At 43.4% G+C, this 14,725-nt stretch overlaps 1 protein-coding gene across 1 annotated transcript in view; it reads left to right on the top strand.

The window, feature by feature from the left end:
- The window catches only part of jupb (junction plakoglobin b), a 131,051-nt gene that overhangs the window by 89,987 nt on the left and 26,339 nt on the right, over nt 1-14,725 (top strand). The window contains exon 9 of the mRNA XM_017716195.2: nt 1,987-2,325. Within this exon, the coding sequence (XP_017571684.1) occupies nt 1,987-2,325 (339 nt within the window). The remainder of the gene's footprint in view (nt 1-1,986; nt 2,326-14,725) is intronic.

Genomic DNA, 14,725 nt, shown 5'->3' with positions numbered 1-14,725 from the left:
CAGTGATTAAATCAGATCGTTAATTATGGTTCTTTGTGTTTTAGTCTGTGTTTGTGTAATCAGACAGTGATTAAATCAGATCGTTAATTACGGTTCTTTGTGTTTTAGTCTGTGTTTGTGTAATCAGACTGATTAGATCAGATCGTTAATTACAGTTCTTTTTGTTTTAGTCTGTGTTTATGTAATCAGACTGATTAGATCAGATCGTTAATTACAGTTCTTTTTGTTTTAGTCTGTGTTTGTGTAATCACACTGATCAGATCAGATCGTTAATTACAGTTCCTTTTGTTTTAGTCTGTGTTTGTGTAATCAGACTGATTAGATCAGATTGTTAATTACAGTTCCTTTTGTTTTAGTCTGTGTTTGTGTAATCAGACTGATTAGATCAGATCGTTAATTACAGTTCTTTTTGTTTTAGTCTGTGTTTGTGTAATCAGACTGATTAGATCAGATCGTTAATTACAGTTCTTTGTGTTTTAGTCTGTGTTTGTGTAATCAGACTGATTAGATCAGATCGTTAATTACAGTTCTTTTTGTTTCATCTGTGTTTGTGTCCGGCCGTGCAGCAGCAGCGCGTGCGATGACGGTAACCTGCATTGCACAGCAGCGCAGCCGAGTTGCGAGTGGGAGCCTGAGTGCCGTCAGCGTTTAGAGAACTCACTCAGAGATAATTAACGGTTCTCCACTCGCTCTGGCTCCAGCTCCAGGCTGAGGGTTCTGCTAATGTCGGTGTTGGAGGATGTTTGTTTACTAATGTTTGGAAGAGCAGAGCGTGGGGGCACTCGCTGTAATTAATTCTCTTCACTAAAGCTTTATTTATTCAGCTCTTTGTCCAGAAATGAGCCCCCATAACGAGCATCGCCGGAGGGGCTGCTTTCGCCCCCTCCCCCCCTCAATCTCAGTAATTAGCTCTCAGTCAGCAACTCTTTCATCTCTCTGATACTTACCATTGATAGATAGATAGATAGATAGATAGATAGATAGATAGATAGATAGATAGATAGATAGATAGACAGACAGAGAGACTGACAGACAGACAGACAGACAGACAGAGAGACAGACTGACAGACAGAGAGACAGAAAGACAGACAGAGAGAGAGACAGACAGACAGATAGACAGACAGAGATACTGACAGACAGACAGATAGATAGACAGAGAGACAGACAGAGAGACAGAAAGACAGACAGACAGACAGATAGATAGATAGAGAGACTGACAGACTGACAGACAGACAGACAGACAGATAGATAGATAGACAGAGAGACAGAGAGACAGACTGACAGAGAGACAGAAAGACAGACAGACAAATAGAGAGACAGACAGACAGAAAGACAGACAGATAGATAGACAGAGAGACAGACTGACAGACAGATAGATAGATAGATAGATAGATAGATAGATAGATAGATAGATAGATAGATAGACAGACAGACAGGTATCAGCTGATTCTGTAAAGTGTGTCTGTAATAGTTTTTCCACAGTGAATATAAACACTTCAGAGTTAAGCTGTTAAATCTGTCAGGCGTCCCATTCGCTGCGCCACCTCTCGCCGTTTGTAGATGTAATTATGAAGATTTCTTACTAAGTGTGAATAATTCAGTAATTAATTCAGAACAGATTTATTCAAATTCGATGAGTCGGTCTCAACTTGTTTTGGTTTCAGTCTCTTCTCCACAGGAAGACGGTTACGTTTCCCAAATGATCTGTTTCAGACCCGTACAGGGAGGTGTGTTCAGCGCCGGCCTGATCAGCTAGTTCAGGGCTGTGTGAGGTGTACTGGTTATTGATCAGCAAGAGCAGCTGACCGAGTCCATTACTGAGTTCAGGAGCAGGACGTCAGCAGGTCAGGACAGACTGTTCGATGTCTCGGTGAATAGAACTGTAGTGTAACTGTGAATGTCCCCTCCCCCTGTGTCTTTCTCTCTCTCTCTGTCTCTCTCTCTCTGTCTCTCTCTCTCTCTCTCTCTCTGTCTCTCTCTGTGTAGGAGGGCTTGGACGGTCTTCTGCAAATCCTGGTGACCCAGCTGGGCTCTGATGAGCTGAATATGCTCACCTGTGCTACAGGAATCCTCAGTAATCTGACCTGTAACAACGCGCGGAACAAGGCCCTGGTGTGTCAGAGCGGGGGCGTGGAGGCGCTGATCCACGCCGTGCTGAGGGCAGGGCAGAAGGAGGACGTGTGCGAGCCGGCCGTCTGCGCCCTGAGACACCTGACCAGCCGACATGCGCACGCAGAACTGGCTCAGAATGCTGTGCGGCTGCACTACGGGATCCCCGCCATCACCAAGCTGCTGGGACAGCCGTACTATTGGCCTGTGGTGAAGGTCAGTGCGACAGACTGCAGTGCGGCCGGTTTAGAACCCACTGAGCTGTTAATGGAATAACAATAGACTAGAACCACCTTGGATACCACAGCAACCGTGTTACAACACCTTAGCAACCGTAGCAACTGCCTTGCAACAGCTTGACAACTACCTGAGATATCCTAGCAACCGGCTAATAACACCTTAGCAACCACATGTGATGCCATAGCAACCGCCTTGCGACACCTTATCAACCGTTCTCAAATGACTTAATCACTTTTTTTTAGGAACTGCGCAACAGTAATTATTAATACTTAATAATAAATAACTTAAATGATTTTATCAGTGAAGAAGTTTAACTCTTGCGGTCTACAGCAGCTGCGCTCAGTAAGCTCTACTAACCCCTTATAACCTCCTATTACATACTAACGCTTATTACTCAGTAACTACAGGCAATCAGTGTAAACTGGCTGAGCTGTTATTGTATTATAGAAGTGTGTAATAAAATTTTTCAAAGTGGATCCTGGCCGTTTACGAAGTTAAACATTAACCGATGTAATGAAATGTATTAGTACTAATCACTTAAAATCACTTAAATAACATAGTAACACTCAGTGACTCAGTACTGTATTATTACCTCAATGCCTGTTTATAATAAACATTTCTATTTTCTGCTGTTGCTGTGGAGACGTGTGCTGGTCAGATCCTGCCGGTTTGGGTTCACGGCTGTTTCTTCTCTAAATGACAAACTAAATCAACTAAATCCAAACAGAGTAGAACTGGACATGACTAAAACTAGAAAGAAAAAATGAGTAAACATCCAAGTAAGGCAGACATATAATGTTAAAAGATGAAAAACATCATAAAAAACGTTTGAGCCCACATATTTTAGTGCAGTTCCTGCCCAATAAACAATATTATATTATATTATATTATATTATATTATATTATATTATATTATATTATATTATATTATATTATATTATTTGTATTATTTTGTATTATATTATATTTGTTCTGCACGCTCGGTCATCATAAATGAATAATAATAGAAAGGATGATGCTGAATTAGTGTTACTCATTTATGTCCAGAAGGATCAAACAGTCCCTAAGTCAGCCTGTGAGTGTCCTGATAGATGGGCAAATGTTCTTTTCAGTGAAACTATAGCAGTCGTATCGCCCCCTACGCTTCCTGTAGTGTATTACAGTCTGTCAGAGCGACTGTGTGGATCATATGAACATTATAGAGCTTTTTAAATGAAACAGTAGAAGCCGTATCGCCCCCTACGCTTCCTGTAGTGTATTACAGTCTGTCAGAGCGACTGTGTGGATCATATGAACATTATAGAGCTTTTTAAATGAAACAGTAGAAGCCGTATCGCCCCCTACGCTTCCTGTAGTGTATTACAGTCTGTCAGAGCGACTGTGTGGATCATATGAACATTATAGAGGGTTTTTAAATGAAACAGTAGAAGCCGTATCGCCCCCTACGCTTCCTGTAGTGTATTACAGTCTGTCAGAGCGACTGTGTGGATCATATGAACATTATAGAGCTTTTTAAATGAAACAGTAGAAGCCGTATCGCCCCCTACGCTTCCTGTAGTGTATTACAGTCTGTCAGAGCGACTGTGTGGATCATATGAACATTATAAAGCTTTTTAAATGAAACAGTAGAAGCCGTATCGCCCCCTACCCTTCCTGTAGTGTATTACAGTCTGTCAGAGCGACTGTGTGGATCATATGAACATTATAGAGCTTTTTAAATGAAACAGTAGAAGCCGTATCGCCCCCTACCCTTCCTGTAGTGTATTACAGTCTGTCAGAGCGACTGTGTGGATCATATGAACATTATAGAGCTTTTTAAATGAAACAGTAGAAGCCGTATCGCCCCCTACGCTTCCTGTAGTGTATTACAGTCTGTCAGAGCGACTGTGTGGATCATATGAACATTATAGAGCTTTTTAAATGAAACAGTAGAAGCCGTATCGCCCCCTACGCTTCCTGTAGTGTATTACAGTCTGTCAGAGTGACTGTGTGGATCATATGAACATTATAGAGCTTTTTAAATGAAACAGTAGAAGCTGCATCGCTGTTGCATATTTATGAATCTGCGCTTAATTTGAGGAACAAATTATTCTTAATCTAATTAACCCACAGCTTATGATTATAATTATTAAAATATTTTATTAACTGATTCTCCTATAAGTCTTGTGTTCTGGAATGTGGTTGGATTCAATATCATTCATAAGCTTTATTTGATGCAGATGCTTGCATGGGAAACCTTTGCCTTGCTTGTTTGTCTTCTTTTCATGTCAAAAGCATGAAATTATACACTATGCTGTATGTGAGTGATGTTGGAGGCAGAGCTGGTGGTGCTGTTCTAGACCAAGGGTCAGTCCTGCGGTTCTTGGTGTAAGAGCTCAGTGTCCTCAGTGTCCTGTGAGCTCTTCAGTGGTTCGTGTTAGAGTGTATGTTGGTGCTGCTCGGCTGTGATTGGCCGCTGCAGGACAGAACCTGTGATCCTGTCTCGGTGTCACGCATGATCTGCTGCTCAATTGCATCAGAGTGCTGGAGCAGAAGCATGAGAGGGCTGAGATCTTCAGCAGCAGATCGATCCAGAAAACATGCGTCTTTTCGTTCCTGTCGTTCTTCAGAAATGAAATGAAAGCACGTTGGTAATATCGTAGATGTTCGTGTGTATCGTTCACAGTTCATTCAGATTGTGAGTCGGGCGTGTTTAACGCCTGCCGCAGGGTTAGCACCATCACGGCTGCGTCTACCATAAGGGTGACGTGGGCGGCTGCCCAGGGGCACCAAAACATTTCTCCCAAAAAAGCATGTTTGAAATGATTTTATTGATTTAATTAGTTTTATAGAACATTCAGTTTGCGTTAAATTCACAATCTGTTCACCCAGCGCAGCAGTCAACCTAATAATGACATCATAAATATCCAAAAAGCATTATCATTGCATAACAGTGCGTGTTAGGGGTGGGGCAAAAATCGATCCAGCATAGTATCGCAATATTTTGAGTGGCACTATTGTATCGATACAAAAGTGTCGATAATAAATTATACAAATGTAGCATTTTAAGATAAGATGAAATAAGATGAGCCTTTATTAGTCCCACAGTGGGGAAATTCACAGGGCTACAGCAGCAAAGAGGAAGCAAGGAAAAGAAAAGAGTAACAAGAAGAGAATTAACAAAGTAATTAACCTCATTATATATATATATATATGTATATGTACACGTGTGTGTGTGTGTGTTTGTGTGTATGTGTGTGTGTGTGTGTGTGTGTGTATTCCTGTTGTCGAAACAAAACCTCATATCTCCAAAATGGAAACTTTACAGGAGAAGGAAAAAATGTACTTTTAATGTAAGTCAATGGAATCAGACGTTTTTGCAAGTATTTCCAGGCTGTTTTTCCTGTCTATTCATCATAAAATTTACACACACCATAAAGAGCAACAGGTATTTTCAAATTATGTCAAAAACTGAAAAATGACAAAAGTGGAGATAAAAGGTTTTGTTCCGACAGCAGCAATATATATATATATATATATATATATATATATATATATATCACCTTCATGTAAGCTCTATTCACCACAATTAACAACAGAAACATTATAAATAAAAAGAAAATATTTACACTGTAAGAATATTTACCCAAATTGCACATGGAGTATTGATTATATTACACGTGGGAATGGTGATGAATTAACACAATAAACTTTATAATAGAAAAAACTGTGTTAGTCAGTCTGTCTGCTTGATAATCACATTGTGCCACAGTAAAAATGATTGAAGTGAAAAGACTGAAAACTTTAGACATCGACAAACTTTTCCTCTGGGGCTGAAATCTGAAGTGGAATCTTAGGTAATAAATTGTAAGATATCGTGAAATGTTGTTGCCGTACTCAGCGTATCGCAGTGTTGTGATTGGCTCCCATTGGCTCCTCCCACTCCTCCACGTGCTTTCTTTGTTTTGATTCCAGTCCTGTCCACATGCATTTGTTGTGTTTATCCTCCCAGTCCGGCCCCCTTGTTTTCAGACCCTGCCCCTGATTGTTACATTACATTACATTACCGGCATTTGGCTGACGCTCTTATCCAGAGCGACTTACAATTTGATCATTTTACACAATTGGCCTGAATGCATGTCTTTTTGGACTGTGGGAGGAAACCGGAGAACCCGGAGGAAACCCACGCAGACACAGGGAGAACATGCAAACTCCACACAGAGAGGACCCTGGTCGCCCGGCCGGGGAATCGAACCCAGGCCCTCCTTGCTGTGAGGCGATAGCGCTACCCACCACGCCACCGTGCCGCACCGTGTTCTCACCTGTGTTTCAACCTGTGTCCTGTTGTCCCTTGTTAGCCCTTTTGTATTTAAGCCCTGTGTTTGCCCCTTGTGGTCGTTGGTCTGTGTACGTTTGATGTGCTGTTTGGATGTTTGATATAAGGTTTGTGTTTGAAGTGTTTGTATTGTTTGAAGAGTTTTTGTCTATTTTTGGCCTGTTTGGAGTTCTGTGTTCATTTTTTTATGTCTGCCCACCGTTCTCTTCGTCTTGGCTCGTTGACCTTGGACTGTTCTGACCACGACCCTGGATTTTCCCAAAATAAAACTCGCTTATCTCTGCATACGCGTCCGATTCCTCGCTCCCAGACGTTATATGCAGTAATATCTTAACAGGACTGAGGTCTCGCAGTGGTGGCGTTATGTGAGGCCTTCGGTGATTCCCCCCCTTTTACATGTTCACTTGCACTTTTTCTCAGTGCGTTTCAAAATATTTCCACAAAGCAGTTAGTATGCAGTAGTTAATTACTTTCCTGCTGCTTCGTGATGCTTAGCTAATCATTACTAAGTGTTTACTATATCCATCCATCCATCCATCCATTATCTTCCGCTTGTCCGGGGTTCGGGTCGCGGGGGCAGCATCCTAAGCAATGAAGCCCAGACCTCCCTTTCCCCAGCCACTTCCACCAGCTCTCCAAGGGGGATTCCGAGGCGCTCCCAGGCCAGCTGGGCGATATAGTCGTGCCAGCGTGTCCTGGGTCTTCCCCGGGGTCTCCTCCCAGGTGGACTCGCCTGTGACACCTCCCAAGGGAGGCGTCCAGGAGGCATCCTAACCAGATGCCCGAACCACCTCAGCTGGCTCCTCTCGACGTGAAGAAGCAGCGGCTCTACTCCGAGTCCCTCCCGGATGACTGAACTTCTCACCCTATCTCTAAGGGAGAGTCCAGACACCCTGCGGAGGAAACTCATTTCGGCCGCTTGTATTCGCGATCTTATTCTTTCGGTCATTACCCAAAGCTCATGACCATAGGTGAGGGTGGGAACGTAGATCGACCGGTAAATCGAGAGCCTGGCCTTATGGCTCAGCTCTTTCTTTACCACAACAGACCGGTAAAGAGCCTGCATCACTGCTGACCCAGCACCAATCCGCCTGTCAATTTCCCGCTCCCTTGTACCATCACTCGTGAACAAGACCCCGAGATACTTGAACTCCTCCACTTGAGGCAAGAGCCTATCCCCAACCCAGAGAGGGCTCTCCACCCTTTTCCGCCTGAGAACCATGGTCTCGGATTTAGAGGTACTGATTCTCATCCCAGCCGCTTCACACTCGGCTGCAAACCGATCCAGCGAAAGCTGAAGTTCGCGGCCTGATGTCCCCAATAGGACCACATCATCTGCAAACAGCAGTGATGTGACCCTCAGGTCACCAAACCGGACACCCTGCATCCCTTGACTGCGCCTAGAAATTCTATCCATAAAAATTATGAATAGAATCGGTGACAAAAGGCAGCCCTGACGGAGTCCAACTCTCACTGGGAACGAGTCTGACTTACTGCCGGCTATGCGAACCAAACTCCAGCTTTGTTTGTACAGGGCCTGAATGGCTCATAGCAAAGAGCCATGTACCCCGTACTCCCGAAGCACCTCCCACAGAATACCCCGGGGAACACAGTCGAATGCCTTCTCCAGATCCACAAAGCACATGTGGACTGGTTGGGCAAACTCCCATGAACCCTCCAGAATCCTGGAGAGGGTGAAGAGTTGGTCCAGTGTTCCACGACCAGGGCGGAACCCGCACTGTTCCTCCTGGATCCGAGGTTCGACTATAAGCCGGACTCTCTTCTCCAGTACCCCTGCATAGACCTTGCCAGGGAGGCTGAGGAGTGTGATTCCCCTGTAGTTGGAACACACCCTCCGGTCCCCTTTTTTAAAAAGAGGCACCGCCACCCCAGTCTGCCAATCCAGTGGCACCGCCCCCGATGTCCACGCAATGTTGAAAAGGCGTGTCAGCCAAGACAGCCCCACAACATCCAGAGCCTTGAGGAACTCAGGGCGGATCTCATCCACCCCTGGAGCCTTGCCACCAAGGAGCTTCTTAACTACCTTAGCGACTTCGGCCTCAGTAATGGACAAGCCTATTCCCATGTCCCCAGACTCAGCCTCCTCACTGGAGAACGTGTCGGTGGGATTGAGAAGGTCCTCAAAGTATTCCTTCCACCGCCCAATGACGTCTTCAGTCGAAGTCAGCAGCACACCATCTCCACTGTATACAGTGCTAGTGGCACACTGCTTTCCCCTTCTGAGTCACCTGACGGTTTGCCAGAATCTTTTCGGAGCTGACTTAAAGTCAGTTTCCAAGGCCTCACCAAACTCCTCCCATACACGGGTTTTTGCCTTGGCAACAACTGAAGCCGCAGATCGCTTGGCCTGTCGATACCTGCCAGCTGCCTCTGGTGTCCCACAGGCCAACCATGCCCGGTAGGACTCCTTCTTCAGCTTGACGGCATCTCTCACCTGGGGTGTCCACCACCGGGTTCGAGGATTACCGCCCCGACAGGCACCAACTACCTTACGGCCACAGCTACAGTCAGCCGCTTCAGCAATGGAGGAACGGAACATGGCCCATTCTGAGTCAATGTCCCCCACCTCCCCCGATATCTGGTCAAAGTTCTGACGGAGGTGTGAGTTGAAGATCAATCTGACAGGTTCTTCTGCTAGACGTTCCCAGCAAACCCTCACTATGCGTTTGGGCTTGCCTGGTCTGACCGGCATCTTCCCCCACCACCTGATCCAACTCACCACCAGGTGGTGATCAGTTGACAGCTCAGCTCCTCTCTTTACCCGAGTGTCCAAAACACATGGCTGCAAGTCAGATGACACGACTACAAAGTCAATCATTGAACTGCGGCCTAGGGTGTCCTGGTGCCATGTGCACTTATGGACATCCTTGTGTTCAAACATGGTGTTCGTGATGGACAAACTGTGGTTTGCACAGAAGTCCAAAAACTGAACACCACTCGGGTTCAGATTAGAGAGGCCATTCCTCCCAATCACACCCCTCCAGGTCTCACTGTCATTGCCCACGTGAGCGTTGAAGTCCCCCAGTAGGACAATAGAGTCTCCAGGAGGAGCACTTTCAAGCACCCTTCCCAAGGACTCTAAGAAGGCTGGGTACTCTGAACTGCTGTTCGGTGCATAAGCACAGACAACAGTCAGGACCCATTCCCCAACCCGAAGGCGTAGGGAAGCTACCCTCTCGTCCACCGGAGAAAACCCCAACATACAGGCACCGAGTCGAGGGGCTATGAGAAAGCCCACACCTGCCCGCCGCCTCTCACCATGGGCAACTCCAGAAAAGAATAAAGTCCAGCCCCTCTCAAGGAGATTGGACCCAGAGCCCAAGCTGTGTGTTGAGGTGAGACCGACTATATCTAGCCGGTATCTCTCAACCTCGCGCACCAACTCAGGCTCCTTCCCCGCCAGTGAGGTAACGTTCCAAGTTCCAAAAGCCAGTTTCAGCAACCGAGGATCAGAACGCCAAGGCCCACGCCTTCGGACACTGCCCGATCCACAACGCACCGAACCCCTACTACTGCCCCTCCCATTGGTGGTGGGTCGATGGGAGGGGTGTTTACTATATACTTATAAATATCAACAATCATTACTTTGACACTATTATAATGTTTCAACTTTGTGTTGATAAACATAATTACACCTTATTACACCTAATTATAAAACAGCATTTACATTGTTTAAAACCTTTATTGAAGTAGTACTTCTATAAGATATACTACAAATTTGCTTCACAACAATAAAAGTAAATAAATAAAAATATAAAACAGTATTATAGCAAACTAGATGGTGAGAACTTCATTACTTTATTATAGAGGTCTGTTATTATAAAGAGTGCAGGTTCTTGATGAATGTGTTGTGAGTGGGCTTTACACATATAAGAAACATCAAAGTAATATTATATTTAAAACTGCCATAAAAATGTGTTTTTGTGAGAATGTGTTATAAAACAGCTGCTATTTCTCCCAAAAATGTTACATGCAAAATTGCTCTAAATGGATTTGCAGCATTTTGAAGTGAAACTCTTCGGATGCAGGAATGCATCTATATGTTAATGCAGAATTAACTGACTGATTATTCTAGTAAATAAAACTCTTCACCTGTTTGTGTTAGATATGCTAATGAGCCCTTCTGACTCAAATTAGAATAAACAACCTGATTTTCCCAGACTCTTAATAACAGATCGTGACTGGAAAGATAGAACATTTACACAATGTGGAGGTTCTTTAAAAGGTTCTTCACGCATTTCACTCATTAAAATGTTCTTTATGGCTCTCTAGAACCTTTTATGGCCTTTATATTGTAGTGCAGCCTGAACCTGGAGATTATCTACATACAGTAGCGCTGGATTGATCAGCTCACTGATGTATTAAATCAGTACTAAACGTTCTGTAGCTGTGCAAATCTAATCTGGTGTTTATATAAAATACTTGCTTGTTATTTTGAATGTCTGCTTCCTGTCACCACCACTGTGAACAGTTCTGACTGTAAGCTTCAACTAAACAGAGCATTTTAGACCAAACCGCTCTAAATGGCTTTAGACAAATCCTTAACATGCCAGTAATGTGGAAATTTAGAAAATTCAGAAAATTTGAAAATTCCATTTTTTTTTCATTCTGAAAATTTAAAAATTATTTTTTTTGAAAATTCTAGAAATTTAAAAATTATTTTAAATTCTGAAATTTTGAAGATTCAAGTAAAAATGGATAAACATTCTTAAAAAGTCTGAAACATTTTTAAAAATTCTGAAAAATCTGATATTTTTTGGAAAATTCTAAAACATTTGAACAGAACATTGTAGAATATTTTATAATCTTTAGTAAACTTTATTACAGATTGTGGAATTAATTTATTATGTTATTATGGGATCCATCCAGGACATGTTTTATACACTGTACATATATAATATAAAGCTATGTATGGTCTTATATAAATATGAGTATAGAAATAGGAATAGAAATGGGACGGTTGGTCAGATTTTGTGCTTTTAATTAAGATATAGCAGCACTGGGCAGTCAGAGCTGCCCTTATTTATTTATTTCCACTCATAAGTTATTCATTTTTCAGTATTAAATTACACACAACTTTCCATTCTTTCCTTCATTCAAGCTTCCACTTTTTCCTTCATTCCACCTTCCAATCTTTCCTTCATTCCAGCTTCCACTCTTCCCTTTATTCCAGCTCCTGCTCTTTCCTTCATTCCAGCTTCCACTCTTTCCTTCATTCCAGCTTCCACTCTTTCCTTCATTCCAGCTCCCACTTTTTTCTTTAGTGCAGCTTCCACTTTTTCCTTCATTCCAGCTTCCACTTTTTCCTTCATTCCAGCTTCTGCTCTTTCCTTCATTCCAGCTTCCGCTCTTTCCTTCATTCCAGCTTCCGCTCTTTCCTTCATTCCAGCTTCCGCTCTTCCCTTTATTCCAGCTTCCGCTGTTTCCTTCATTCCAGCTTCCGGTGTTTCCTTCATTCCAGCTTCCATTCTTTCCTTCATTCCAGCTTCCATTCTTTCCTTCATTCCAGCTTCCACGCTTCCCTTCATTCTAGCTTCCACTCTTTCCTTCATTCCAGATTCCACTCTTTCCTTCATTCCAGCTCCCACTCTTTCCTACATTCTGGCTTCCACTTTTTCCTTCATTCCAGCTTCCGCTCTTCCCTTTATCCCAGCTTCCGCTGTTTCCTTCATTCCAGCTTCCACTCTTTCTTTCCTTCCAGCTTCCCCTCTTTCCTTCATTCTGGCTTCCACTTTTTCCTTCATTCCAGCTTCCGCTGTTTCCTTCATTCCAGCTTCCACTCTTTCCTTCTTTCCAGCTTCCACTCTTTCCTTCATTCCGGCTTCCGCTTTTTCCTTCATTCCAGCTTCCGCTCTTTCCTTCATTGCAGCTTCCGCTCTTTCCTTCATTCTAGCTTCCGCTCTTTCCTTCATTCCAGCTTCCGCTCTTTCCTTCATTCCAGCTTCTACTCTTTCCTTCATTCCAGCATCCACTCTTTCCTTCATTCCAGCTTCCATTCTTTCCAGGAGACTCACTTTTAGCTCCTCAAAGAATCTGCAGACACGCCTCCAAAGCTCAGTCTGAGAAGTTGGTTGATGATTTTCTGAAGTAATCAAACCCATTCAGTGGTGTTGACGTCTGGACTCTGGGGTGGTCAGTTCATTGCCCAGCATCTTTCTTTGATGTGCTCGTCTCCTTTTCTCAGTGAGTCTGGAATTACCTGTAGATCTTCAGAGGAGAACTGTGACCTTTTGAAATGCCGTGTGTGGGTTCTATGTGTGTTATTATTAGCGGTGATGAATATTTGTGAAAATCACTGTAGATTTAATTAAAAACCTTATTCTGTCAGGATGTTTTATAAGAAGATTTTCATGCCTCAGTTGACTCAGACGCCTCTGTTTCACCATAAATGGAGCTAAAATAAATTATTTCTGTATTGAATTAAATGAAGATTAATACCTTCCGCAGACAGAACAAAGCCCCTCAAATATGCACTTTAATCTGCTGTGTTTTCCCAAGATTTAACCCCCAGAAGCCCAGACAGGTTATTGTTATTTCAGTTTACATTACTTACTTGATTAAATCATTTAAATATAATTACATAATAAATTGCATCTATTACAATATTGCATTATATATTGACTGGACTATACAGCACATATTCTATCCCTCTGAAGAACCATTTCACCACGCAGAGAACCATTTTATCATGGGTAAGCCTTGATTAATGTTTGCAGAGCCATCTTTTAAGTGTGTAGTATAAAATACATACATATATATGTATTCACACACACACACACACCGGCCAATTTATTAGGTGTTCAATTGCTTGTTAACACAAATAGCTAATCAGCCAATTACACGGCCGCAACTCACTGCATTTAGGCATGTAGAGGTGGTCAAGACAACTAGCTGAAGTGCAGACCGAGCATCAGAACGGGGAAGAAAGGGGATTTAAGGGACTTTGAACGTGGCGTGGTTGTTGGTGCCAGACGGGCTGGTCTGAGTATTTCAGAAACTGCTGATCTGCTGGGATTTTCATGCACAACCATCTCTAGAGTTTACAGAAAACGATCCGAAAAAGGACCCAGTGAGCGGTCAGTTGTGTGGACAAAAATGCCTTGTTGATGTGAGAGGTCAGAGGAGAATGGGCTGACTGGTTCCAGATGATAGAAAGGCAACAGGAACTCAAATAACCAACCAAAATCTCTGAGGAACGTTTCCAACACCTTGTTGAAAGCGTGCCACGAAGAATTAGATAGATAGATAGATGCCTGCAACACATTCCAAAGAAGTTGGGACAGGGGCGTGTTTACCACTGTGTTACATCACCTTTCCTTTTAACACTCAATAAGCGTTTGGGAACTGAGGACACTGATTGTTGAAGCTTTGTAGATGGAATTCTTTCCCATTCCTGCTTGATGTACAACTTCAGTTGCTCAGCAGTCCGGGGTCTCCGTTGTCGTATTTTGTGCTTCATAATGCGCCACACATTTTCAATGGGAGACGGTCTGGACTGCAGGCAGGCCAGTCTAGTACCCGCACTCTTTTACTATGAATCCACGCTGTTGTAACGTGCAGAATGTGGCTTGGCATTGTCTTGCTGAAATAAGCAGGACGTCCCTGAAAAAGACGCTGCTTGGATGGCGGCAGATGTTGCTCCAAAACCTGTATGTACCTTTCAGCATTAATGGTGCCTTCACAGATGTGCAAGTTACCCCCCACCATCACCAACACACCCCCACACCATCAGAGATGCTGGCTTTTGAACTTTGTGCTGATAACAATCCAGACAGTCCTTTTCCTCTTTGGCCCAGAGGACACGACATCCAATGACCACAGAATGAATAAATAAATAAGTGCATATATTGTACCAAATAAAGTGTCCAGATGTGCAAGATGCGCAATGAGGTATGCAGAAAGTGCTCTATATGCAGCACGCTGTCTATATGAGCAGATGAATAAAGAAACACAAGATAAGCATGAGATTTAGATTCAGTCCTCCTCTCTCCGCCCCCTTCTCTGCTGGCCTCCCTGGGAAGAGTTGAAGAACCTGATGGC

The sequence above is a fragment of the Pygocentrus nattereri genome, chromosome 27 (genome assembly GCF_015220715.1).
Source record: "Pygocentrus nattereri isolate fPygNat1 chromosome 27, fPygNat1.pri, whole genome shotgun sequence".
Taxonomy (NCBI): domain Eukaryota; kingdom Metazoa; phylum Chordata; class Actinopteri; order Characiformes; family Serrasalmidae; genus Pygocentrus; species Pygocentrus nattereri.
This window is presented reverse-complemented; position numbering and strand designations above follow the sequence as displayed.